The sequence below is a fragment of the Leptosomus discolor genome, chromosome 9 (assembly GCF_034619465.1).
Source record: "Leptosomus discolor isolate bLepDis1 chromosome 9, bLepDis1.hap2, whole genome shotgun sequence".
NCBI lineage: Eukaryota > Metazoa > Chordata > Aves > Leptosomiformes > Leptosomidae > Leptosomus > Leptosomus discolor.
Window position 1 is genome coordinate 15369145 of NC_141399.1, and position 26398 is coordinate 15395542.

The 26398-nt window shown below is 35.9% G+C and overlaps 1 protein-coding gene across 1 annotated transcript in view; it reads left to right on the forward strand.

Moving 5' to 3' along the window:
• CACNA2D3 (calcium voltage-gated channel auxiliary subunit alpha2delta 3) overlaps nucleotides 1–26398 on the forward strand; it is a 466721-nt gene that overhangs the window by 120886 nt on the left and 319437 nt on the right. Inside the window, exon 4 of the mRNA XM_086470039.1 lies at nucleotides 20697–20756. Coding sequence (XP_086326165.1) covers nucleotides 20697–20756 — 60 coding nt within the window. The remainder of the gene's footprint in view (nucleotides 1–20696; nucleotides 20757–26398) is intronic.

Consider the following 26398-nt stretch of genomic DNA (forward strand, 5'->3'; position numbering starts at 1 on the left):
TTCAAATTGCTATTGGAGATTTGCAAATGGATGTGAAAGAATATGCAATTCCAGTGTGAAAAGCATCATTGATGGCTTCATTTCTGTGGTGCAGCGGAACTTTCTACAATAAAAGCCTGTGGGAGGTAGGTTTACCTTTCACAAAAGTAGAATGAACTCTAACAGGAATGCTTGGCAAATAGCCTTAAATTTTCCTTTTGTCCACTCCAAGTACAAAACACATTCCTTTGTCCTTGCTCTCTCCGCTGTATGCTGTGTTAATGTGTAGGTTAAGAAAAGCACATGAATGGCTGAAAAGTAACAGCTAAAAAGCAACACCAACTCAAGTAACATTACTAAAATTAAAAAGAAACTGTTGCATTATGTATCATCTTTTGGGAAGTGGAAAAGGGTTTATTTGTGACAGGTGGGAGGCTGGTGTACTGCTGGAACTTAACGTCCTGATGTTTCTGTATGGTTTCAGAGGTGGTGTAGTATCCTGATTCAGGTTTGAAGTGTGCAATTCGTGCCTATTCATATTTGAAATCAAGTTATTTTGCTACCTATTAAAATTTCTTGTAGGTGATGTGTGGGTTTTTTTTGTTTGTGGGGTTTTTTTTTGTTTGGTTGGTTTTTGTTTTTTTTTTTTTGTTTTTGTTTTTTTTTTTTTTAAAGCACAAATTGTTCAGTATATGGAACCTCGTTCTTGTACTTGTTCAAAAATGTGGGCTGTAATAATATTAGTATATGGCTTCAAACACAAGGTTTCTATGCAATTGAATTTTCAGAGAAAATATTTTTAAAACATTTGCCTGCAATAATGTGCAAAGACAAAATAGACTGAATAAAGTATGATTTCTGGTTGCAAAATGTGAAGTGATGTGAAGACAGCATGGTGTTTCATATTGCAATGTGAAGGTGATAGTTATTAGATGCAGGTTGGTTAGTAATCTTTCTAATGTTTGTTTTCTCTTTAATTGGAAAGATTTTCACAATTTGTAATGTTTTAGGAAAAATTTATTGAGGTGGAAGAAATCTCTGTAAAGTCTATTAAATGAGCTGAGAAGTGAATGACTCCAAGCTACTTTGGGGATGTAAACAGACATCTCAGAGCAAACCACATAATTTTTCAAAGTTTGATCTTTATACATAAACAATATTTTATTATAACAATTGCCATGCAAAACTCAAGAATTTAATACTGCAATTTAAGGTGGCTGAACAGATACTTTTGTGCAGCTTTACCAGTGCACCTGCAGAAAACAATTAGCTGTCTTACAGTTCTAAAGTATTTTTTTCATCACTTTAACAGCTGAACCTGAAACAAAATACTATCAACTTTGAAGAAACAATACTTCCAAGTAATTTTTAACTCTATATGTATTAAAACAAAAACAGAAAAACACCAAAACCTGAGGTTTATTTCTTGATTTCTGAGGCTGAGTAATGCGATGCAAAAAGTGGCTTTGCACTGTGTGTTTCAGGGAAGGTGACTGTGCTATCAAGGTTATTAGAGAATTATGCATTTCACCTTTAAAGTGTTATCTGTCACTGCCACTACTGCTTATCATTAGCATAACCTTTGATACTTCCATGGCATTGGAAAAACAGTAAATGTAAAGCAAAATAGAGATGGGAGCCATAAGCAAAACGATATTGTTTCTCTTTGGCTCACTTAGTGTGGTATATTTTTCTTTAGTTTTTCTGAAGTCTTTTAAAATGGAGATAAAACTATTTTAAAAACAGTACAAACTTGTATCATAAGGTAAATTGTTTGGGAAAGTAGCCCAAAGAATTATAATCTCCATAAATGGAAGGGTTATCTGTGAAACTGCTTGTAAGGGTGGGACTGAAAATGTGAAAAATTATCATATTGGGACTTTCTATTAGGTTCTAACTTAGCTATCTTCCTCAAAATCATTCTTTTAAGGTGGTTTTGTGGTATTGATTCACTTCTTCAGAACATGAAAGTAGATGAAAAGACAAAGTACCTGCCTGGTAAAATACTATGGGACAATAACTTCCTTACTTTGGAGGTCATCAAGAAGATCTCTGATGCCTGCATAAACAGGGTAGGGTTGGAGCTGCAATTTTCTATGACGGTGTTTTTTGCAGTTGTTAAAATGCAATATATACAACATGTGTGTAAGGCCTAATTAAGAGATTATGCTATTCTTCCATGTACCTTATGTCGTCAGACAGTTAAACATGATGGTGGTCACTGCAACCTCTGTATCAAAATGTGATCTGAATTGATATATCAATACCTGTGTTTATACATGTGAGTGTTGTATGACTGTAAAATTATGCTACTGTATAAGGGCTTATCCTTTGTCATTTTGCTGTTTGACTGTGTTAATGAGAAAATGAAATATTTTCTGATATATTGAAAGAGCTAAACCCTGGCAATCCCTGACTAAGGCCTCACTGTGATCTGTTTAGTTTTCCTTCCCCCACAACGATGTTTTAGCTATTTGCTGAGCAAAGTTGGTAAATAGATAACATCTTGCCTGACACCAAGGAGACAAAGCTACAGATATCAAGGAGCCATTAAGGAGACATCGAGGAGACAAAGCTATCTACACATGCCAAATATTAGGGAAACGCCCAGCAAACATCTACACGACTGCTTGTTACAAGAGGAGGTTGCAACAGAAAAGGAGCCCTGGCTTGTGCTCAGGAAGGAAGATTCAACTAGTGCATGAAAAGACCCTAACCGTAAATTTACTGCGCAAGCTTGGACTATGTAAATGAATCCCGGGAACTCATCACCATAAGACTGCCCTTCTCAGGAAATCTGATGAATATATACGACTTTTGTGTATATGAACTGATGTGTTTCGCTAGCCCGTTGGAGCACTCATGGTGGAGCATCCCCAGTGCTGCCCAGCGCTGCAATAAAGAATGCCTGCTTAACAACATCCTGTTGTTACTGAGTTTTCATCTCGAAATTGTTACCCAGCCGCACCTAGCCTCCCACCTCGGTGAATAGTGTTAGAAAACAAGGGGGTTTGGAAGCTCCGAATTTTGTATCAATATCTGTAGAGGTCTCTGGGTTTCAGTGTCTGCTTTTGGAAACCAAATGTCTGAAGAAAGCAATATCACAACTTTCAAAAACTGAGGATTTAATTGCCAATTCCAGGGTCTGTTACATGTTTGTGTAATAAAATTGACCTTGCCAGTTTTATCGGTTTGACAGCCATAAATCACACTTAAAAATTCACAGGAAATCTCCTACATACATATTTTTATTTGAATATCATTTTCCAAACCATCCAAACATCCATTGGAAAAAAAAGATGCTTAAGTAACTCATGAGAATCATGAGAAGCAGCATATGTAACATAAACCCCCGTATCCCTACAATAAAAAACCCCCAATCAAAAAAAGAAAACCAAACCAAACCACAAAACCAAACCCAAAAAACTCAACAGCAAAAGAAATTCAGTGTTGAGGCTGCCAAGATAATGATAATGTTCTACACCACTAAGCCTAGCCTTTATATCTAAGAGCCCTAAAAAAATGTTTTTCTTTACTCCCTCAGTCAGCTGAACACTATCAAGGGAAGGATATTAAAGACATTAAGCCTGACCATCAACCAGGACATGATTTTGAAAAGACTGTAAATGGCGCATTCTTCCGCAAGTGGTGTAATATGTGTACTGGGAACATGGCAGTCCCCATATGAAAGTCCTGCTGACAGTAGCAAAATACTTTTTAAGCAGTATGTACTGTCATATTACTCCAAAGAGCTGTGAATTGTGTGATGTGGAAGTTTGGAAGCCTGTACCATATCCCTCTTCCATCTGTGCAGGATGGTTATGGTGCCAGACAGGTAGTAGGCTCTGTTGTGCTCTGCTACCCTTCATCTGCTTTCATAACTCCCACTAGTAAAAGCAGAATTATACTGCTGAAAATCAGTTAAACCAGTGAAATTCCATATGGCATGAGGTTAGTCACTTGTTTTCAATGCAGTTAGTCTTTAAAGGGGGGTGAGCTGTTAATTGTGAAGATATTCAGGTTCTTAAAATCAGAAGTAGAGTTCTGTTTATGTTCCCGGTTCTAATAGATTACTTGTGTTCAATACAATTAAAAACAAGGGCAACATGACAACAAAAAATTAGTTTCAAAACCCCTCCAACATTTGTAGAAATATACATACTTAACATGCTGGTATAATGTAACTGATTTTCTAGAGACCATTTTAAGCTAAAGCTTCTAAATGGTATTCTCCAATATCAGATTAGTTTTTCTGTAAAATGAGTAGATTCTTTTTTATTTTTTTTTTCTTGATGTTTTAAAACTGGAATACAGGGTATATCTCTCTTATACTTGAAAATTTTCCCCAAACTCAAACCAACCAAATAGCCCTATAAAGTATTTGACTTCCTTTTCCCCTCTTGTTCTTGATAATTCAGTGGCAAGATTACTCACACCTGGTGCTTTTGTTACTCCTCAGTATTCTGATTGCTGCTTGAAGCTCTTCACAATTTCATTCTTCTACAAATGGCTCAGCTGTCTGGAAAAAGGCTGATTGTTGTTTGCTTTTGTGAATTTCAGCATTGAGAAGCTCAGTAAAATACTCTTTTGATCTTTCTGTAATGACTACATTTCTGTGTTCATTCTTTAACTTATTAATATGATTTCTTCACACATTGATATGCTTACAAATTAGTCTTGCTTTATTAGTACTATCTTCACCTTCTCTGTTCTGTGCAGGTTCTGACTTTTACTTTAGCTTGTGAAAATAAAAATAATAATAATGTTTTGGTTGGGGTTTTTTCATGCTGCTGACTTACTTTAAAAAGTTTCCTCAGTACCTCTCTTGTCCTATTTTGGCCCTTTCTTTGTCCTCTGTATTACTTACCTCTTTTGGACCTCAGCATATTTTGTACACGTGGGATGGTTTGTTCATTTGCTATGAGCATTTTCTGAGACTTCTATGTACTCTTATAAAGCCTCAAACCATTTCCTAATTATTCCTCAAGAATTTCTGTCCATGGTTTAGGTTGCCCATAAAGGACAATTCTACCCGTGTTGTTTTTTGCATTTCTCAGAAGGAATCCAAAGGCTTGTCTATTCTGTTGATTTATTACAGTAAGTCTTTTGTCTTGCTCTACCAAGATGGAAGTTGTGGTAGTTTAAAAAAAAAAAAAAAATCAAAACCCCAGATGAAAACGATTGTTTCCCAAGGTCAAGCACTGAAAATGTAGGAAATGTCACAATTAGGATTGGCAATGTATTATATGTATTATGATACAATTGTTAATTATTTATACATTTTTTCTTTAGGTCTTTTGATCTAATGCATAGAACAGACCTACTCAAAGGTTAAATCAGTGCTGCATGTGAAAATAAAATTCTGTATAAAAGAATTCATATGTACCTTCCTTCATCTTTTTATCTTTAAAAAAATGAGTTTTCCCGTGTAATATTCAACATTGTGTGCCAGAGTTATCTATTCATAGCATCCTCCAGGGAAAAAAAACCTAGCTGTGATTTCTCTGATTTATGCTAAGAAAACTTGTATACAGCAATCCTAAAGGTAGGGGTTTTTTCAGGTTGACTTCAGTTGAACCTTATGTTTTGTTCTTCAGTTTGTTTGCTGGATGCAAATTGCTAAAATAAGACAATAAAAATATTTACTAGAACAATGTTAATTTGCATAAGAAAATAGGCATTTTTTTCATTACAGAGTGTTGCCAAAAGGTGGCAGTCTTTGTCCCCAAATTCTGTGCAATCGAGAACAATGTTGTGCATGGCAACCATAATTTATTCCTAGCTAGATAATAAAAATTACTTGTTGAGTAGACATAGAGGGGGAAAACCCCTATATTTGAAAGTTTAAAGGTGACATAGCTATAGTTATATCTTATTTTGGAAGTGGAATGTTAAAAAACAAGGCTTGGAAGAGAGCAGTGATGGGGAAAGAGCACTTCACAAGTAGATTGCTAATGAGCAAGAACTACTTAATTTCAGATTCCGTTAGTGCTTTAAGTATTTCAGGCTTTGGAGAAGTTATTAGGATCTGGCACATTAGATCAGTAGGTTGCTGTGCTCATCAGTCAACACGATGAAATGCATAGAAATAATCCACTTGCATAAAAATTCATTGTAAGGTAGTTGATTTCCCTTTCCAAGTGTTCAGGTACATCAGAGCTTGTTTCCTTACAAATTAGTATTAAAAACAGTATCTTAAATGGTAGTCTTTGCGAAAGACCTGCAACAAATGTGGCTATATATTTTGAATTTTAAATAGTAGTTATTTTGAGGGTTGTTTTTATGATTGGAGAAGATATCAAGCAAAATGACTTTTATTCATTTTAGAAAGATTCCAACCTTGCGATCGTATTTAACAATTTTTATTCGTATCTATACAGGCACTTAAAAAGCTATGATACTATATTAAACCATTGACTAGAAAGAAATCAAAATTTTATATGAAACTATTGTTGTTTATAGTTACAGGTAAAATTTGCAGCATGTTTTTGGGGACAGTTCAGAATAGTGATATCATAAACGACTGTATAGACCACATTTATGTAGCTGTCACAGCTGAGGGCACATACCTGTATCACTTGCTGCCTCACGGAGGCCACAGTCACCTCTGTTGTCCCTCACCAGTGGGACAGTGTCTGCATCAAACCCTACTCCTTCCAGACCACTTGCAGCAGCCCTGCAGTGACCATGGGCTTTGAATCTGAAAAGCTGGGTCATTAAGAACTGATCAAAGAACAACAAAACTTGGAAAAATCCTCTGCACTCAGGTAACATTGTGCTGGAACCTCCTCACAGTAAAAAGCTGAAAAGATGCCTGTCTGCTCTATGGGCAAGCAGGTTGTGAGGAGAGGATGTGCTTTTTGGTACAGCTCCGTTAGACCTGTACTGAAGCAAGAGTTTCTTCTAGTTAGTTCAGGAAATATCTGAGTAGTCTAGAAAACTTGGGAAAGTAAGTAACATGCCAACATTTGTTAATGACCTTATGTTATTGAGTTAGAACTGAGGAGAACAAAGAAATTTTAGGAGAACTTACCAGTGTAATACTTTGAATTCAAAAGTGTGGTAGGCAACTTGCTCATAAGCAATCAAAGATTGGAAAGAACAGTGGAAACAAGAGTATAAACTGAGCTGTAATTTCTTTTATAAATATTTGTGTTTATTACACATCCATGACCTCTGTATACTCTTTCTATACTTACACTGAATATTTCTCCTAAGGCTTTTCAGTCAATTCTTGTTTCAGATCTTCTATCAGTAGTTACACCAGACCACTAAAAAATTTTCTGATGCAAGAAGTCATTGCTCTGTCTTTTTTTTGTATTTTTTATTACTATTTATTGATACTTATATAATTGAGGTCTTATATAGTTTATATAGACTGTATCATCTATCAGAAATAGAAAAAAATCCACTTAGTAAGAATTCATTCTGAACCTTTTTAATGTTACACAGAAGTGTTTTTCATTTTAATTTGGTTCTTATCTTTTCAAGGGTCTATGATGAAAGCCTAATTACTGAGCATGTTTGACTCATCTTTGTATCCTGCTGTAGTAAAAACAATAATTATAATGTTTTTGTTGTAGAAAATGTATTTAATCTTCATTTCAATAATATTACATATTTTTCATGACAGATACCGCAAATCACTTTATTCAGTTTATTACTTTGGAATGGGTTGTAACTGCTAAAAGGGCATGAAAGGCGCTGTTTAAAAGCCAAGTCTAACACATAAGTCTTTAGGAGAGATTGTCCAACAGGTTTAGTAACTAATGGGTGAGAAATTTCACAAACTAATGTTGCACAAATACACCAGGTCTATCATAAAACCCTTTCACTGCTGTCAATGGGGTTACATGAAGGTAACATCTAAGGTTGGCCCTATGTGATTGCTTAAGGCAGTCTCCTCACCCCACAAACCCTGAGCTGGAGGAACTATCATTCATTCTCATACCTGGATTTGGCCATGCTGTTGTCAGTGCCAGGTGTAGATTTATTGGAGTGTACAAAGTCAAGGTGTTCAGAGAGGCTCCAGCCTGCAAAGCATAGGCAGCTTCACTGAGTAAGGGTGTAAAAAAAGGGAAATCTACCTCCATATGGAATCAAATCTTCTCTTTCTCCTTTGCTTCTCTTGTTTTTGTGAGTCTCCTGCACTAGTGTGTGGGGTTTAGATTGGAAAAACAGAGAAGATAAGGAGCAGCAGCAATTACAGATCTTCAGGGTTTCATGGTTTCTTCGGAAAAAAGCGTTTTGCACATGGTTCTCAGGATTAGATTTGACTCGGAGATAAAACTGCTTGTAAAAGCATTCATGACCTTGGTGGTTTTGTCCTTGTTAGGACTTTGGAGGTTGGAGTATGCTTGCTGATTGTAGACAATGTATGGCTGAAGAGCCTGTGGTGATGAGTGAGCGAGTTCAGCCAATAGAGGAAGCCTTGCTAGCAACATGGGGTGGTTCACTATTCTCCTATAATCCAAATTAATGGAAAACTATAGTTACAATTTACTCACTGCCTCGGCAAACATAAGGTATTAGTTTTTGTCAGCTTGGTTGCAGCCTTCGCTTGTCACTTTTTGAAGCTGCAGGTGTTAGCTATGTGAAGACTGATGTTACTTCCCAAGCACATTTTAGAAGTACTCTGAGATTCAAGAGGAAAAATGAAGAAAAATGGGAATATTCTATGAAATAATTCCCTAGTCATATCAAATCTAGAAGTGTGTCAAACTTAATGGAAACGACGTGCTGTGTTGCATATTTTACTTTGTTTTCCAAATAAACCTACTTATGATAATAAAATGCTGAACATTTCAGTTGATAAAAACTAATTAGGAGGTAAAGGTATAGCATTCTTTTAGCTACTAGGAGAATACAAATTACAAGACTTTTCTTAATAAAAACTAAAACACCCACTGGATTTGAACTCATTACCTTCACAAAGTAAAGCAGATAAGGCTTTGACTATGCAATGCAGCATTTCCTTTGGGTTTGGGAATTTTCAAATGTTCCTTTAATTACAAGGAGATTTTAATATTGTTCTTGAGATTGAGCAAAAAATACTGACTTGTCATAAAAAATTTATTTAAAAGAAATTAATAGATGGAATGGAGTCTGTACTATACATAGCTTGTAGGTTTGTGTATCAGCATGACTTTGGAAAAATGATGCCCCTATATTATTCTGTGACTTCAGCATTAATTCATAGTGTACCAGAGAATCCTTCTAGGATTCTCTAACGTCTAGTTACTAAGTGTGGACATAAGATCCCAGGATTAAGCAGCTAGATAAATGTGTGAGAATAGAGCTTCAATGTAGCTTTTTTACTTTTTCTTACCAGACCTGCCAGAGTATACAAAATTATGAAAAGACTAAATTAGCACTTAGTCTGAAAGTTGCTTTTGTAATTAATTCCAACATCTTCAACAGCAATCAAGTCTTCAGAATGGTAAAGAATGGTCCAGGAGACCAAAAAAGTCTTTGAATGTCATCTTTGAACTCCAGCTGTTTCCAAGAAAGAAACATGCTAGAGTAAAATGCATTGGTTTACTCTTTTAAAAATAATACTGATGTTCTTTTCATTACGACTCTGCAATACTCCTATGTTTGGGAACTAACTCTTGAAATTGGCAGAGTTGTGGCTTTGATACAAGGTTTTCTTTGAAAATCTGTTCCAGCTGGATCAAGTTATCATTTGGAAACTCTGCACATAAAGGCATATGGCCATTAGAAATGTATCTGAGTGAAACTGTCTATAAGTGAAATCTTTGAAAATTCTTTGCACTGTGATTTTTTGGTATATGGTTGAACAAGACTTTCTTGCAATTGCACCATTAGTTTCTTATGGCTTGAGCCAGCAGCAGGCAGGGGAAACAAAGCCTTTCTCTCCTGAGGCATCAGTGCATCCATGTGCCTTCTAGACCCAGGAAAGAGATTAAGGAGACTTGAGAAGAGTGACTTCTTGTCTCAACTCTCTCTGTGTTTGTGTTAGGGCACTGGAAAATGGAAGGATCAGCAGCTAAGGGAGGCTGTTGATGGGTTTAGGAGAGGCTGAGGAAGGTACTGGCACAAGGAGAGCAGAGAATGGATAATAATAAGGTGGTTCAAGAAGACAAAGAGAATGGGATTGGACTGTGCTGGGATTTAGAAATATAAATGGTACAGGATATTCTAGATGGGTTCAGTGAATAGGGAAAACAGGAAATACAGATTGGCAGAGCGAGGAATGAGTAAGTATTGGTAGGGGCCTGGGAAAGACTAGTCATAAACATTCTCGGCAGTGTGGACGCCAAGGCTGATATGAAGAAGGAAGAATAATTGGTAGGTGCTAGAGAAGAGGTGGAGGGTAGTATGAAAAACCTTAGCATTGGAGTTTGGGACACACAATATGAACTTAATGAGCTCAGGGTGTGGAGAGAGGGTGTCCTGGGTTACAGTGTAAAATGTGCCAAAAGGAAAAAAAAATATTCTATTACCATCTTCAGGAGCTGTTGAGACCAGGTGGGGCGGTGCTCCCTGCCTCCCCCCTCTGGACTATCTCCTGTTAATGGGCACAACAATGCCTTATCGCCTGACCCATCGATAGCTCGCTCCTGGGCTATCTCCTGTTAATGGCCCATCAAGGAACTGCCTCACGACTCCCCATCCCATTGTGAGATGCTCTGCCCGGGGGGAAGGAGCCAAGCAGTCCATGCCAAATAAAAACTGAGATCTCCAACACCCTAGCAGCCTTCTTCCACTGGATTCCCAGAGGAGCTTTTCCCCCCACTGGAGTTCCAGAGGACAAGAGCTACCTACCTACCACTGGACCTTCGGAGGAAGACCAGACTCTTTTACCTGATTGCTGCTTCCACAGAACTACATCCATCGCTTCAGGAGGACTGCAGCCACCATCTTATCGGACTGCTACTGCCACCCTAACAGGGGGTCAGGTTGTATTCCTGACTCTGTCAGTGTAAACCAGTGGGTTTGTTTTTTCCCTGCCTTGTATTATATATGTATATATATATATATATTAGTAAAGAACTGTTATTCCTATTCCCCATATCTTTGCCTGAACGCCCGTTAATTTCAAAATTATAATAATTTGGAGGGAAGGGGGTTGCACTTTCCATTTCAAGGGAGGCTCCTGCCTTCCTCCGCAGACACCTGTCTTTCAAACCAAGACAGAGGGGTAGGAAACAAATAGGAGTAGGTCTAGGGCCATGGTCAGATAGGAAAGGAATAGGAGTAAACCATGATTATGTTTGAAGGTAGAATTGGGTGCATTGCAGCATTAAAGGGGGGCAAAGAATCTGTGCCCATATAACCTGAGATGTTACACTGGATTTTGAAGTCTCCGATGAACGCTTGCAAAATCCTTTACTGATGTATATTGAAATGGATACCAACTGCTGTCATTCTGTGAGGACTGCAAAGGTCTTAGATGATATTTTTCAGTGTTCTAATCAAACAACACTGTATGGACAAAATGATACTATAAAAATCAGGACTGAAATTGGAGGCAACTTCGTTCTGGCACTTCCCTGCTTAGTTTGACTTTGCATCTCTAATAGTGTTTGAACTTTTTAGCATAAAGTTTTTGTTACAAAATTACAGAAATACAAAAATGCTGATAATGATTTGTTTAGATTCTCAGGACAATTATTGTGAGAGATGGAATATTTGCTACAGTATCTTCATGGTATCCCCATTTTAAACTGGCTCCATGCATTGAAGAGACACTACCCCTTTACTTCATGAAGTACTTCTTTCTTCCCATCTTCACAATAATACTCTACTTGCCTCAATATCTAGCTTAGAGAATTCCACTTGCAATAGGGATTTGGGGAGGTTTTAGTAGAAAACTCAGAGTTTGATTTCCCTTTATTTTTTAAACTTCCTTTTAATTTAGTCCATCAGCAACTGAAATCCTGACTCTGTGAGAAGTAACAAACAACGGTCCAATTGACTTCACTTGAGAGAGAGTAATACCTACTGTTTTCATGGCTTGGTTTGAAAGCAAAGACAAAGCTCAGTATCTTATGATTGAGTGCTGGGCTAGGCAACGGAAATGAGTCCCTGAAAACTTTGGAACTGACCTTTGTTTTATGTAATAAATCCTGAGGATTTTTTTGCTGTTGTGTGTGATAGTAATCTGGTTGGAAACTGGAAGAAGGACAGTGTATCATAGACGATTTTGTTGAACTAAACGACAGATTGCAAGCTGAATTTGAATTAACTTGGAGGATTGAGCCTTAGTGCACAGGTGAGGAAAAAGCTGAGAGAAAGAGCAAAGCAAAGACAATTGGTTTCACTTGGTGCTTCTTAAATATAAACAGAACAGAAACACCTTGACTAGTCCCAGGACTGCTGCCAGGACAAAGCGTGGCCTCAAGACTCGCTTTCCCCTACTGAGTGAGCCTGGGAATATTTCCATTTCTCTTTAGCTCATTTATATGACACATATGGTGCAATATTAATCTCACTTAACTTCATTCATACGGAATTAAACATCTAATGAAGAAAGGAGTGAATGAGAAATGCCAATGATCTTCCCATATCTTATGAGCTATTTTAGCATGGGACAAGCAGCACCTTGGAAGTTTTCTGTCTCTGCATATGATGGATGTTTAGTTAACTTGTGTAGAGAGATGATTAACTTTGAAATAGCTGAAGTTAGGTGAGGTAAATCCTACTAATGGAGAAATTTGCATTAAATGAACTTGCATGAAAACCGTTATCTTAAATCTTTCTTCAGCAATATTTTTCTTCAGCAATATCTGAAAGACGTTATCGAAACAAGGTAGTTAGTGATTGGGACAGTCAGGTAAAGAATATGACCTGTGGTAGCTTAAATGTATGAAAAAGTTCAATAAATCAGATGTTTTAATCTAGGGATTTCAGGAAAGGGAACAGGAATAAGGATCATAATGATACTTACAGGTTAGTATTGAATAATTATATAGAAGCATATGTGTACACAAGTGGATATTTAGACACGTGCACAGGCCAGCTTCCCTTGATTTTGGAAGGTGCTTTACAAAGTAACATTGTAAATAGATTTTTAAATTCATGTGAGAGTGAACAACCAGTTGTAAGTTATTAATTGAAAGTAAAACTTTACAAACTGTGTTGTCATGTGGAATTAAAAAGACACATAAGGTTGTTTCCAGAGAATTACCCAACCTTGGATGAATATGTGATTGGTGTGAAATGCTGAAGAACCTTCCCCTTGGCCCTGAGGTAAGAGAGATGTCAGAAGGACATGGTTGCTGCTGTACCCCAGGCAGGCAAATCATATTTTAAATAGCCCTGGAACAGCTTTAAGTAGTGTTTGCAGTTGAACCGATTCCTTGATGGCTAGGACATACGGAATTAAAAGTATGAAGTAAAACCTGATTTAGCACATCATTGCTTTCTGCTCTGTGGTAGACATAATAACATAGTAGGAGCAGATTTGATAATCTGCATATTTTGTATCTGATATGTTGTCTTTGTGCAGCCTTTTGAGCACAGCAGAACTCAGTACAAGACAAATGTGTTACCTTCTTCATCTGCAGTCTTCCCTCCATGCCATGGCAATCTCCAGATGCCATAACTAAATATAGTGTTGACCTAGTTAAGTTAGAAATGCATCTAATTATGCCAGGATTGTCTTAGCCACTGTTATGCAATGTGCGAGTTTCATGTACTTTAGTCCATTTACAGATTCATTTCTGTTTGTCCAACTCTGCCAAGCTGAACTCTGTTGTTTCAAAAAACCAGCTAGCACTCTAACAACAATTAACCTGAAAATCTGCCAGTCTTGAATGAATATAAGTGGGTAATTGAAGTTATTTATGATACTTGCAAATGCTGAGCTTTTAATTTATTTTTATCTTTTATTTATAATTTCTGCTTTAATTGTTCTTTGATGCGGCACTTACTGTGACTAAGCATTGCCTAGTTGAGTTGTTGTAGTGGAATTTGACAGTTGTCATAGAGCAATTTTTTTTTGTATGGCATTAATTGAAAGATTGATATTTGTCTTAAGCTACAAGCACCAGGAACTCTAGTTATCAAGACAACAGGAGCTAAATAGTTTTCAGTGTGTCTTATCCACAGCAACAGCAATTTTAGTGATAGAATTTCCTAGAAAATACCTCGTAGCTGAGGAGAACAGAGTGGGAAATAAAATATGCTGCTGGGCTTTCTGACAAGAAGAAATTATTTCCTCCTTGCCTGCGCCCCCTGCCACTCCACTCTCAAGGATTAAACGAGCCAAATTGCAAGTCTGTTGTCACCGGCCTTTCTAAAAATGCATGTGTTTCTGATGGTAGCAAATATTCCTCCAAGATCAGCATCAGTCTCTGATACCTACAATGCTTCTCCATTGGTTACGCCAAACGTGCAAAGCTATTTGCAATAAAACAGCGAGACTGTTTGCACATTGGTGCATTCATCGCCTTGTTATATGATACCGTTTTTGAGCATACGAAATAATAGGGATACTGATGAACAACATCAAATATTCCCTCTTGGCTTCTTTACCTCTTCCACTAAATGAACTGTGAAAGAAGCAAACCCCAGAACTCTGACAGAAGTAAGGAGGACTTACCAGAATTACCACCCATGCCAGAATATTACCTAAGCTCACTTAATGCTAATAAATCTTGTTCTTTCCCAAAACAGCCTGGCTTTTCAGAAGTTTTCAAAGCACCTTCAGCCTTACAGGTTTCCTGGAAAGGAAATCCCTTTTTCACTTCTGAAATGAACTCCAAAATGGGGAAATCATAGGAAGGTACCTGGGTAATGTTTTCAAAGTTTGGTAATCTATTACTGAGTGCTCCCACATACACAGCATAGGCTTCTCATGAAGAAGCCAGTGATGGAAATTGCTCTAATGGTTGAAAAAAAAAGGTCCTGTTTTTCTCCCAGGAATATACTCAACTCATGAACTATGTTTTAAATAGTTATCTGGCTGCAATTTAGGAAATATTTTTGGCATGTTCACAGCTCCATTGTATATCCGTGCTATAAATTTTGATTGGAAATTAGATGTTCAAATCAATAGTAAGGTTATTAAAATTGCACTGAGTATTTTTGCTGAAGAAGGGTAACTACTGGTAGTTGTAAGTATTTTCCATATACAAAATACTGTTGGTTTTTACTTGGTAATGTGCCAGAAAACTTGCTACAAAATATGAAAGAAATAAGCTCTTAAATACAGGGATTCGTTTTCCTTTGTTTTGCTACCTGCTGTCTTTATTAACAAAGTTTATTTACATATGATTAAGACAGAAATCCTTGTTACAATTCCATACATAGAAGTCTGGGATACAGGCTTTTAAAGTTAAAAAAATTCTTTTTTTTTTCCCCCTACATATTGTTTCTTAAGACAAACTTTCTGTGAAGTATATTCATAGGTTTTTCTTGAGTTTAGACTTTTTGCTCTTTTTTAATAAGGATTAAAAAAATTATTTTAATTGTTTTTTACTTCCAAAACACATCTCAAATCAACCTTGAAGTTATATACAAGATTTGTACAGGAGGTGAATCTCAAACCTGTCTGATGCCAATGGAAAATGACGAGAAAGTATGTTGGAGTTCAAAGCTATTTTTGAATGCATTCAGATGCTAGCATACAAGAGCCTCCTACAGGTTTATTTAAATTTTTTTTTTAATGATTATGATATCTCATTACTCAGAGCAGGGTCAGAATTGGTGGCTCTTGTCAGGCGTACTATGGATAAAGTTCTCATAGATGTAAAATGGTAATTCTGCATTATGCAGGCCAATACAGAAGTAACAGTTCAAATTGGCAAGATTCACATAATGTACTGAAAGAAACATTAAGGTATAGTCTAGTGAGTTTGGGAAGACTATGTTAGCAGAAGAGCTGCTGGAAAGGTCACAGTTTTTAACCTACAGAACTGAAGCTGTGCTACTTGGATATTTTTGTAGCAGTGAGGCATGAGCCTGGGACTGAGTAAAGAAGGAACATCTACAATTGAGAAGGTAGATCTTTCATTTTCTGTTTAAGTACATCACAATATAGGATTTTTTTGCTACTTTGAAATTAAATTTTATCATATTGATATTACAGTATATAAACTATTAATGTTATGGACTGAGATAATGTCAGTACCAAGTTGATATTAGTTATAATTAAGGTAGATTGGTCTTCTATCCTTTTTTTGAAATGTGTACCAGTTTGGTTTGGAGAAGAGCAATTTCTAGCAGCATTTCTGGTTTTCTGTGTAGCAGTTGGCTTATATTAGAAAAATAGAAAGGCAACTATGAAATATAAATATGCTTCTTCAAGATCTGATAGCTGAGAAAAGAGAAGGACATAATTTCAGTTAGCATCTATGGATAAAATTTAGTGACCCTCTGCATTTCAGGAGTTCAGAATCTGTTTCAAACTTTGTTATGTTTATGAATTTATTTAATCTAACTTCAAAAAGGGATTCTAATGAAGAAGAATCATTGAAAAGTAAACTGAAACCTTTACAAGGCATGGGGAAAGAGAAGAGATATTCACAGAAGCTAAAATGGTTACCCTATACTCCAGATGTTTGTGTGATATTTTTCCTCGAAATTGTTATTTTCTCAGTTTATTTTCAACTTTCTGCCCATCTGTTCCATTTTCCCCTTACTTTCTGTTGGATTTTTTCTTCCCCTCATCCATTCTGTTTCATTCACTTTTCCTTTGTTAGCTCTGTAACAACCTAACTCAAATAAGAATTTATCTGGGAATATCAGTTCACTGAAATTAAAATATAATTTGTCAAGAAAATTACCCTACTCAGAGTGATTTATTTTTAAATGTTATTGAGACAAAATAAACTTTTTTTTTTCTTCTCTCAGCCTTCTCTACATTATCTGTGATACTAGTACTACTAAAAATATCAAACATTGACATTGTGTTTCGGTGAATATTTTGGGGCTTTTTGGATGCGATATTTGTTCCACCTCCTGGTTCATGCCCGGTTTTTATCTATGCTGCATTGTGATATGCTGGATAAGTAAATCTTTCTCATATTTACAAGTATTGGGAAAGTTGTAAGGATTACTTCCTTAATGGGAGGAACCTCAATTGAATTGTGCCATACAACGTGAAAATTGTTCTTTATCGAAAGATTATATGCTGCCCTTGACTTGTTTGTGCATGCACATGCAAACACCTTTCCACATGTAGAGGTAAATTCTCCTAAAATATAGACCCTTAAATAGTGTAAGTCTAACAATGCTTACTCAGTGTTCATAATTAATTCCATGTAAATGCATATAGATAATTCACAGTTCCCTTCAGGATAACCACAGCTTGGTAAGCATTTACTTGCTACAGCAGTGATTTTAGAGCATGTTTACTCAAATGAAAATATATTGGCATTTGTATTAAGAGTGTCATTATAAACTCTTAAGTTAAAATGGCTAATCATGTTAATGTTGAGAATCATTGCTGGATAAATGTTCAGTCATTAAAATATTTTTTTTTATTGAAAGGTTTTTTTGGCCTCAATATAAAAATGTTCCAGTATTACATGTGGGTTTCATATTTTTGCCTCCAGATTGTTAAGAAATTTCTTCCATCATTCTTCATCCCTTTGGAGACAAAAAAAAACCAGAACCAAAAAAAAAAAAACCCAACAAACCAAAAGAAACACCCCCTACTCCCACCCCACTCCAATTAAAAAATCAAACAAAAAACCCAAGAAAAGCCAAAACAAAGCAACAAAAAAAGCCCAAAATGTTTGTATACAATTTCTTCATTCTGATATCATTTGTGTATATCCACTAATATGTCATCTTGTGGAGATAGGCTTATTTCTAGCTTACCTCTTCTGTTACTCTCCCAGACTTCTCACGGTCTCCTTCATAATGGTACTGAGATATTTAAAGCAAACTGCTTAAGCAGCATGTGCTTTGTGCACTACATTCAGTGCACCAAAATTTTAATTTTCTTAGTAGATTTGTTTGGGTGAAGCACACAGTATGCATTCGTATTTGTGTCTATGTCTTCAAGTAAAAATACATGTCGGTAGATTGTTCACTTTTTTGTTCTGTTTTCTGTAGCAAGTATGCTTAAATGTAACTTTTTATTTAAGTACAAATGTAACACCAGAAATCTTAATGAATAAATCAGTAAAGTACCAATCAGTACTTTTCATTTCTCAGCTGCCCTCCTTAGCAGGGTTTCTACCCATCTCATGCTTCTCTAGCTATTTCTTAGGTGGGGGGGATAAATCTTAGTCTAAATTTATTTCACTGAGACAAAAATGTACTTGAAACACATTGGGATCAATACAAACTATATACTAAGCCATGAATTATTTTTCTAGCCCACTAGGTACTAATATCTAGACACTGGTATCTCATGAAATACTAGAATAATTTTTCTTCCAGTGAATAAGTAAATATTTCAGCACGAAGAAAAGCATGTTTCTCTTTTCCCTGTATTCATTTCTGTATGAAGAATTTTTTTGACCCTTCTCACATTTTTTCTTCTCAAACTCATCAGAGTCATGATCTTTTGTATCGGATGTGCACGGAGTACTAATGCAACTGTGGTTTTAATATAAAGGAGTATACACCTGCAGAAATTCATTGAATGAGTAGTCACATAAAGTGACTTTTTCATACTTGAAAAATGAGTGCTGGTTTTATGAAATACTTTCAGAAGGTCACTAACATGCTAAAGATGGACTTCTGAGACAATTCAAACATTTAAGAATGTTTCCGTTGCTGCTAGAATTCCCCCTCAGAATAGCTAATTTCTGTTACTTCTCTATTTAAATGCAAAAAAATTGTGGGTCAAATCAATGTTTGAAAACCATTCAAATTGCAAGGTCTTTTTTCACTGCTATTCATACAGTATGGGAACAGTAGGAACAATTCCACAGAACTTCACTGTTTTACTGGAAATATTTTCTCATGGCTTCTCCTCATGTAGCCTGTTGCTATGCATCGTTAGTCTTTGTGTTCTTTTACCCGTGTATGCAGGAAGGTGGGCTGTCACATGTTTCAGTTCAGGTCTGGTTTGATTTGCCCAGTTTTGAAACCATTTCAGTTCAATTCCAGTTTGGGTCAAAAGGGTTTGCCAAGAGCAGCTGCATTTACATGGGGCAAGATTTTTAAAGGTGGAATCAGCAGTTTGCAGGGATGTACACACAGCACGGGGCTCTGGAAAGTGGATACTTCATCTATTCTCTCCTGCTTTTCTATATCAACCTGAGCATTGATAATGTTTCCAGTTTTTAATCAAATCTTTGAGGTCTGTAACTCTGCACTAAAGAAAAAGGTATGAAGACCCTTCCCACCGGGGTCTGCAGGGAGAATGCAGAAGCCCAGCAGAGGACTGAGGATTTAGTGATGCTTGTGCTTACCCGTGGGTAAGCTATGGGGTGAGACACGGACGTGGAAGCAAAGGCTGGGACATGCTGCTGCTTTGCAGACCTTGGTGAACACAAATGCTCTCTGTAACCAACGTGTCTCTGCTTCAAACTGTCAGGATTTTTGTTGCATTGGCAACCAAATATTTTTTTCTTGGATCAGTTTCCATTATAGTTCAAATTATATAGCAATTGATATGAATCCCCATTCCATTTTGATTTATATCCAAAGACTTGATAAAAGTGCATACAGTTCTGAAAAGGAGTGCAAATGTGTGCACGGCTGTCCGCTCTGTATATCATTGAGAGCTTATAGCTCACTTGCTTCATGATACAAAATATTTGAAAATATACATGTGTACTAATGTCTGATAGATCAAAGAAAATAGAAGTCATATATTGAGTATTCTGTGACAGATCATTCTTTGATTAATTTTGGGTTGTACATATGTGAATATTCAGGTAGATTAAATAAAAACTAGAAGGAGTTACTTCCACAGATAAAATATTCAGAACTATAAAGAACCCTGAATAAAACCTTAGAAAGCATGTGTCTCTTCACAAGAGAATGTGTGCAGCAAACCCCAATAAGAATTAATTTTTTCAAGTAGCTGTGTTTTAGTGCAGCCCTTTTTTTCCTTCAGATGTTAGTAGTTAATGAACAATAACTACTATAGGGAGTTCTGGACACAATTAAGAGGAAAAAAATTCTACTGAATTGCTGTCATTCAGTAAATATTACTTCTCTAATAGCAGAAAAATCTTGTGATTATGCACCATGTTAAGGAAGTATGTACAACACTTCCAATCTGCTAAGTAAATTCAGTCTCTATTTTTCTAATCTTTTATACTTGTGTTATTTAGAAACTCCTTTTTATTTCAGTTACTTGCAATCAAGCGCATTATTAGGAAATACCTAATATTTTAATTTTAAGAAAGATTTGGGAAGAGCTCCTATGTTGAGAATAAGGTCCAATGTGAAAGCAACTTTATTTTTGTGTTCTTTCAAAAATCAGTATTGAAATGGGAGCTACAGGGTGCTGAGCACTAGTGGAGATAAAACCTTTTTTTTTTTTTAATTGTTTATTGGTTTATTAGTATTTGAACTGTTTTGAGTTTTGTATCACCAATCATGGACGCTAAAGGTTTAAAAAAAATTGGTTTGTTTTTTGTTTGGTTTTTTTTTTGAAATCTGGATCACTTATTTTTATTTTATGAAGTATCATAGCAAATATATGGTGACAGCGAATTACACAATTCTCAAACAATCTGTTATACTGGAAGGAACATGAAGGAACACTTGGATTTAAAGATGTTATACATTACTTCAAAAATACACCTTTTTTTTTCTTTTTTTCTTTTTTTTTTCAGCGTCTTGTTGAAGCTGCAGAAGATGCTTACCTAAAACATGAGTTCGATGCTGACTTACAGGTAATTAATAATTCTTAAATATTTATCATCAGAGTATACTATAACAGTTTATACAATAGTTTGCTTGAAGAACTGCTGTAGAAAGGCAAGCATGTGAGTAATAGAAGGATGCTGATTACAGAAAATGGAATTAGTGAAGGCTGGCTCAGTATTTTGACAGGTTATGCATTTAGTGTTTCTGTGTTGGGAGACTGAGCAGGTGGATTTTACTCTTTTAGAGATTTCATTTAAATTCCCTGTGTGTCCGCTTAGGTCAAGATTTTTAAACACAGTAATTAGGAGCATGTTTCATCGTTGCAGTGTACTAGCAAGGAATTGTTCTGTAGAGAATTGAATTTGCAGATGGAGTGGGACCCACAGGGATGGGATTAGTATGACCTTGACTTGTGTGAACGGTTTGTGTTTGGATCTGTGTCTTGAGCAGACACCATTTTTTCCTTACCTAGAAGCCTTTAGAGCCATACCATTATTGTCTCAAACTGTTGCCTTTAGGAGTAACACAGGAGGGAGGAACACTGTTGCAGATCACAGTTAAAATGTTTAAAAGAAAAACCTTTGCTTGAGTAAAACACGTAATTAAAAACCAGCTTAATTTAGAAACCAAGTAATCTAATCTAAAATGGAAAGTTTAACAGAAAGTGTTTCCCAGTACTTAAACGAGTAAATACCTCCTCACCTGTGATGAATTCCTATATCCTTGGTTTCTTGAATGCCATGTTAGGCGGAGTTGTGTTTACTTTATCTAGATTTGATTTTAAATCCTTCTGTGAATATTTGCCATATGTCTATTTAAATTTTGAGCTTAAGCATTAAGGGAAACAGATTTTTTCCGTAGATGTTTTCCCATACATGTATCTAAGAAATACACAGATCTGTAAGTTCTATTTTCAGATTTTACCATGGTTTCTTCCAGTAATCACAAAACATTTCATTTTAATGAAAATATGATGCAAGTTACTGCAGAAAGGAAAAAAAAATAGACTGAAATTTTCACAACTTTTCAGAACTAAGGATAAAAAAATTGAGTTTAGAGGGCTGTGATACTGAGGTCTGTCAGCCCATGTTGGAGTAAGAATCAAATGAGCACACTGAGAGTGATAATTCATATTATTGTCATATTTAATGCATGTTGGCTTCTGTATTCAAATGCTTTAGAGTTCTATTACAGCCTTGTAGAGGTGTGCTGCCTTTTTTTTTTTTTTTTTTTTTTTTTTTTTTTTTTTTTTTTCCCCCAAACTTTAAGCCATGGAGAAATAGGAGCTATTGTCTAAATAAATCAGAAACACACTTTATAGAAGATTTTTTTAGAGGTCTACAGTAAGTGCTTCTTTACTGCAGGATGCTTCTCACTTTGATGAAGTCCTTCATTTGCTGGGGCTTTGAAGATATTAACACTTTCAGGAAACCAGTTAAAAGCCATTTGTGTCAGCAGCATTAACAGGACAATCAAATTTTTGTGTAGAGCTCTGTTGGTTATTACTGTCACGGTCCATTAAAGCTAATCAATTGTTAATCTTGGTTTCAGCGACCCCTTTGCAACCCTCACTGTGTGATTGTTGTTCTTTATCAAAAATCTCATAATACCATCTGCTCAATATAAAATAATGGCCAGAATGATTTGATAGCATACATTCAAGTGGAGGGGAACAGAAGGCTTATATAATATACAGTGTATATAATTCTGCTATCAAAGAGGAATTTTTTGGCATTTGTATTGCCTTGGCTGACGTGTGAAAGATGGGATTAAATGCCTTGAATTAGCGGTATGTGTTACAGCAGCAGTCTGTGCTCTTTGTGCTCAGACGTTCTGAAAATTCAGAAAGCACATAAAGGAAGTGTTTTTGTGCTTTTTATTGGTCCAACATCACCTTCTAAGTCTTGAGGACAGTGTAGATAACATCGTGTCAATACGTAACAATTATGTAAGAGAGAAATACAATTATATTAATATTTTTATTGTGTGTGAAAAAAGACTAGCTTAAGGAAATAACTGGAAGAGTTCAGCTTTTAGACTGCTGGTATTCTCTTCAGCAATGCTGAAACTATTTATTTGATTAGGCTAGACCTGATCCCTTCTGGGCATTTTTCTTAGTAACATTATTAGTTTTATCCTCAGTTATTGTATAGGTAATCAATATATTGTAATGGTCTAAGCACTCAACTGTCTATCCCTGAACTGAATCTGTTGGCACCACCAACAAAAACCTTGTCGTTATAAACATAAATAAAATTCACAGTGAATTGAAAGAAATAAATCAAGATGGGTGATAGGATGTTTAACTCCTCAGGATTATATATTGCATGTATGAGTAATGGCCAAACTAAGAATCGGTGAGAGCTGACTTTAAAGATTTACCCTGCAGCATTTGGGCTTTGAAAGATTCTTCTGTTAGGGATGTGAACCAAGAGCTTCAGTTTTAGCAAGTTATGAGGAAATAACCTTCGAAATGTTACTTATATTTGAACCTGGTGTGTATGGTTTCAAGTTATTCAGTGTTATTAAAGACTCTTCAAGTTGTTGCTGCATGGAATTACTGTCTTTAATCATGCCTAATAGTGTATTTGGGGATATAAAATAAATTACCATTTCTATTGCTATGGCAAGTTGCACTGTCACGATATTTCCATGGGCATAAAGACTCTCTCATCTTGCTTTATGGGACACTGTCTCTGTGCTTCCCTCTGTTTAAAATGCAGTAATTCCTTCTGATTTTGTGGCTTTAACATGATGAAAAAAACCAATATAGGGGTCAACTGACAAGCACAGACCCAGTAAGGTTATTGGATGTTACAGGTTTTGAAGTGATTCTACAACTATCTTTTAGTTTTGTTGACTTGATTGCCAGAGAAAAAATTCAGGAGAAGATGAAAAAAGAGGGTAACATCTTCTATTAGGAGGCAATCTATTAGGAAGAAACTTCAAATCATTTGTAATTGTTGTTAACTGAAATTTGGCCTCTTGATCATTTACTTCCTTTGTGCTTGAGTATGTGTTTCCGAAGATGTGAACTGCCTTGTTCTGGTTCACAGAAAAGCCATGGTGGAGTGTGTGTTAAGTCCCCCGGATGAGGCTCTGAAGTGGAAAACTTACTTGGAGCTCATGTACCTAAGAACTTGTTGCATATGCATCTGATACAACCACATAGGTTTAGAGGCTTTCTCCTCCCACCGCATTTCCTTAAACCGCTAGAAACCGGACAGATTTTGTTGTGTAAAAATACACCAATGTGATACCCAGCTGCTCTTCTCATGCAGTTACTAGTGTGGTGGTAAAGCACGCTTAAACTGCAGTCACATGGTCTGTGGTCCTTTACAATATTGGGCTACTTATGTGATTGTATCTTAGGACAGAAATGCATAGAGTACTGTTACTATCTGAACAGAGTGAGAACAAGCTCTCTGTTGTAGTGTTGTGTTATTTCTGGTTTTCAGTAATCTTGGAAGGTGGATGCTCAGCAGTGGAACTGATGCTGGAGTTCTCAGTGGAGCAGTAAATGTAACTTGCACTTTGTTTCTTACAAACCTTAATAAAATATTTTAATTTTAAATCAATAAAGATTTCTAATACTTGATTCCTATGCAGTTTTCATACGTATGACCCCAACAACAGGATGAAGTCATACAAAATATCATTATGACTACTGGTTCGTTTTCTGAATAGTTTCATTATACATACACATTTGCAGGATAGTTATTTTATTTTCTCTATGTTAATGAAGTTCATTAGTTCACTCACCTTACATTCCATCTGAGTTTGTTCTGTGTCTGTGTGATGTGATAATAAAAAGGCAAAGTTATTTCTTTGTAATAGAATCAAAGCTAGTGCATAGTTGATGTCACCTGAATCACTAGATATTTTCTTTTCGAATTGCTTTAGTTTCACTTTCTGTATAAGATAGAGGTGGTTCAAGTGCCAATAATTCAAGACAGTTGACCTCAAATCTTTGAGTTTTATGTCAGAAAACTAGAAGAGGATTAATAAAATATTTTTTAGGAAAGGGTTTCTTTATTTTAAGAATACTCTTAATTTAGTGGAATAAAAAATGAATAATGGTATAAGTCTCCTTTTCATTATTCATTTTTTTTAGATCTACAACATATGACTGAGTCTTAAGGAAGAGATTTTCTGTACTAGAGACTATACCAGAGTTAGGTACCTGTCTGCCAGATTTTACCGGCTGTTATTTCCTAATTCATTTAATGTCCTTGAAAATCTTTTCATTGCTCTTAGAGTATATATGTTTGCTATAGAAAAAAATCTTGTGAAATCAGCAGGTAGATAATTAAGGATTTTCCAGTGGTTTATACAGGTGAATGATGTACTTTTTTATACATATTTAATATTTTTAAAAGCCTACAAAAGGTGAGACCTCAAAAGTTTAGGAGAAAGCACAAATAGCAAAAGGGGGGTGGGGAACAGAATTAGTCCAGTTCATAAGCTCTACAGTTCCTAGGTCTAATCCTTCAACTCTTAATATTACTAGATAGGTTATTGTTGTCTTTCAAGGGGAGCTACCTGACTTCTAGTAATTTTGGAAACTGAACTGCTTGATACAGAGCTTAAATGTAGACATAAAAGTGTAACTTAAATTGCTGCTACTTTTTTAAAAAAACTGACATAAATGCTTGTTTAGTATAATTATACCATTGAAAAATTTATAATGATGGATTATTAAATACTCAGGTATCTAATTAAAATGTAATCAAATAGATGATAATTACATTGATATCAGTTACTGGAAAATACAAGGACAAAAGATAATTGAGAATAGCTTTCCTATATAATCTTATTAAACTCCTATTATAACGTGCATTTCTTTCATATTAGCATTTCAGAAAAGTCTGTTTGCATATTTCTTGTCTCACTAATTTTGAATGGGGGACATGATAACTAGATTTACAGTCTATTGGTATCAATATTTTTCTGGCTGTTGGAATAATGTCCACAAGACTGAAGTCAGCTTTTAGAGGGTCCTGAACAGCCACAAGGGAAAAAGTCGTCCATTGGACTTCAAGTGCTCAGAACCAATGATTGAAATGCCTTTTTTAAAAGTGAATTTAAAATAGCAGAGTATCTGCAGTTTCATGTGTTTCATGGATTACTTACCCAGGCTGCTCACTTTCTAAATCAGAAATCGATCTTTCTAAACTCCCAAGTCTGGAAACCTAATATGAGATCTGACAGCCTGGATTCCTTTTTAGACTTTCTTTTAAATATTTTGTAGATCAAAGTGCTCTCAGCTGTATTTGGATGGGATATAGGCAGCATACCTGTAGCTTGTAATACGGGAGGAGGAAGAGAACCTTAACGAGCACAAATCTAAACTGTCAAATTTTCGTGGCCGTGTGCAACTCTTGCAGAAGTAGCTACAAACCCTGGAAACATTATAGTTTATTCAGTTGTAAAATCTGCCTCTGGAGCTCTTTCCTGAGGTGTCTTACACAGAACCTGCTCTCAAAGGGTTTATCTTTGTGTTCCTCTAACACTTACAATATTGCGCCAGGTTCTTCTATATGGTTATGACCATCCAACTGAAAGCTTAATTTGGGTACAGTTGTGATGTAGAAATGCTGCCAGGACCTGCAGAAATCTTGTTGTTACCAAGTTTTCTGAACATTTTTAAGCTTTCAGTACTAATCAA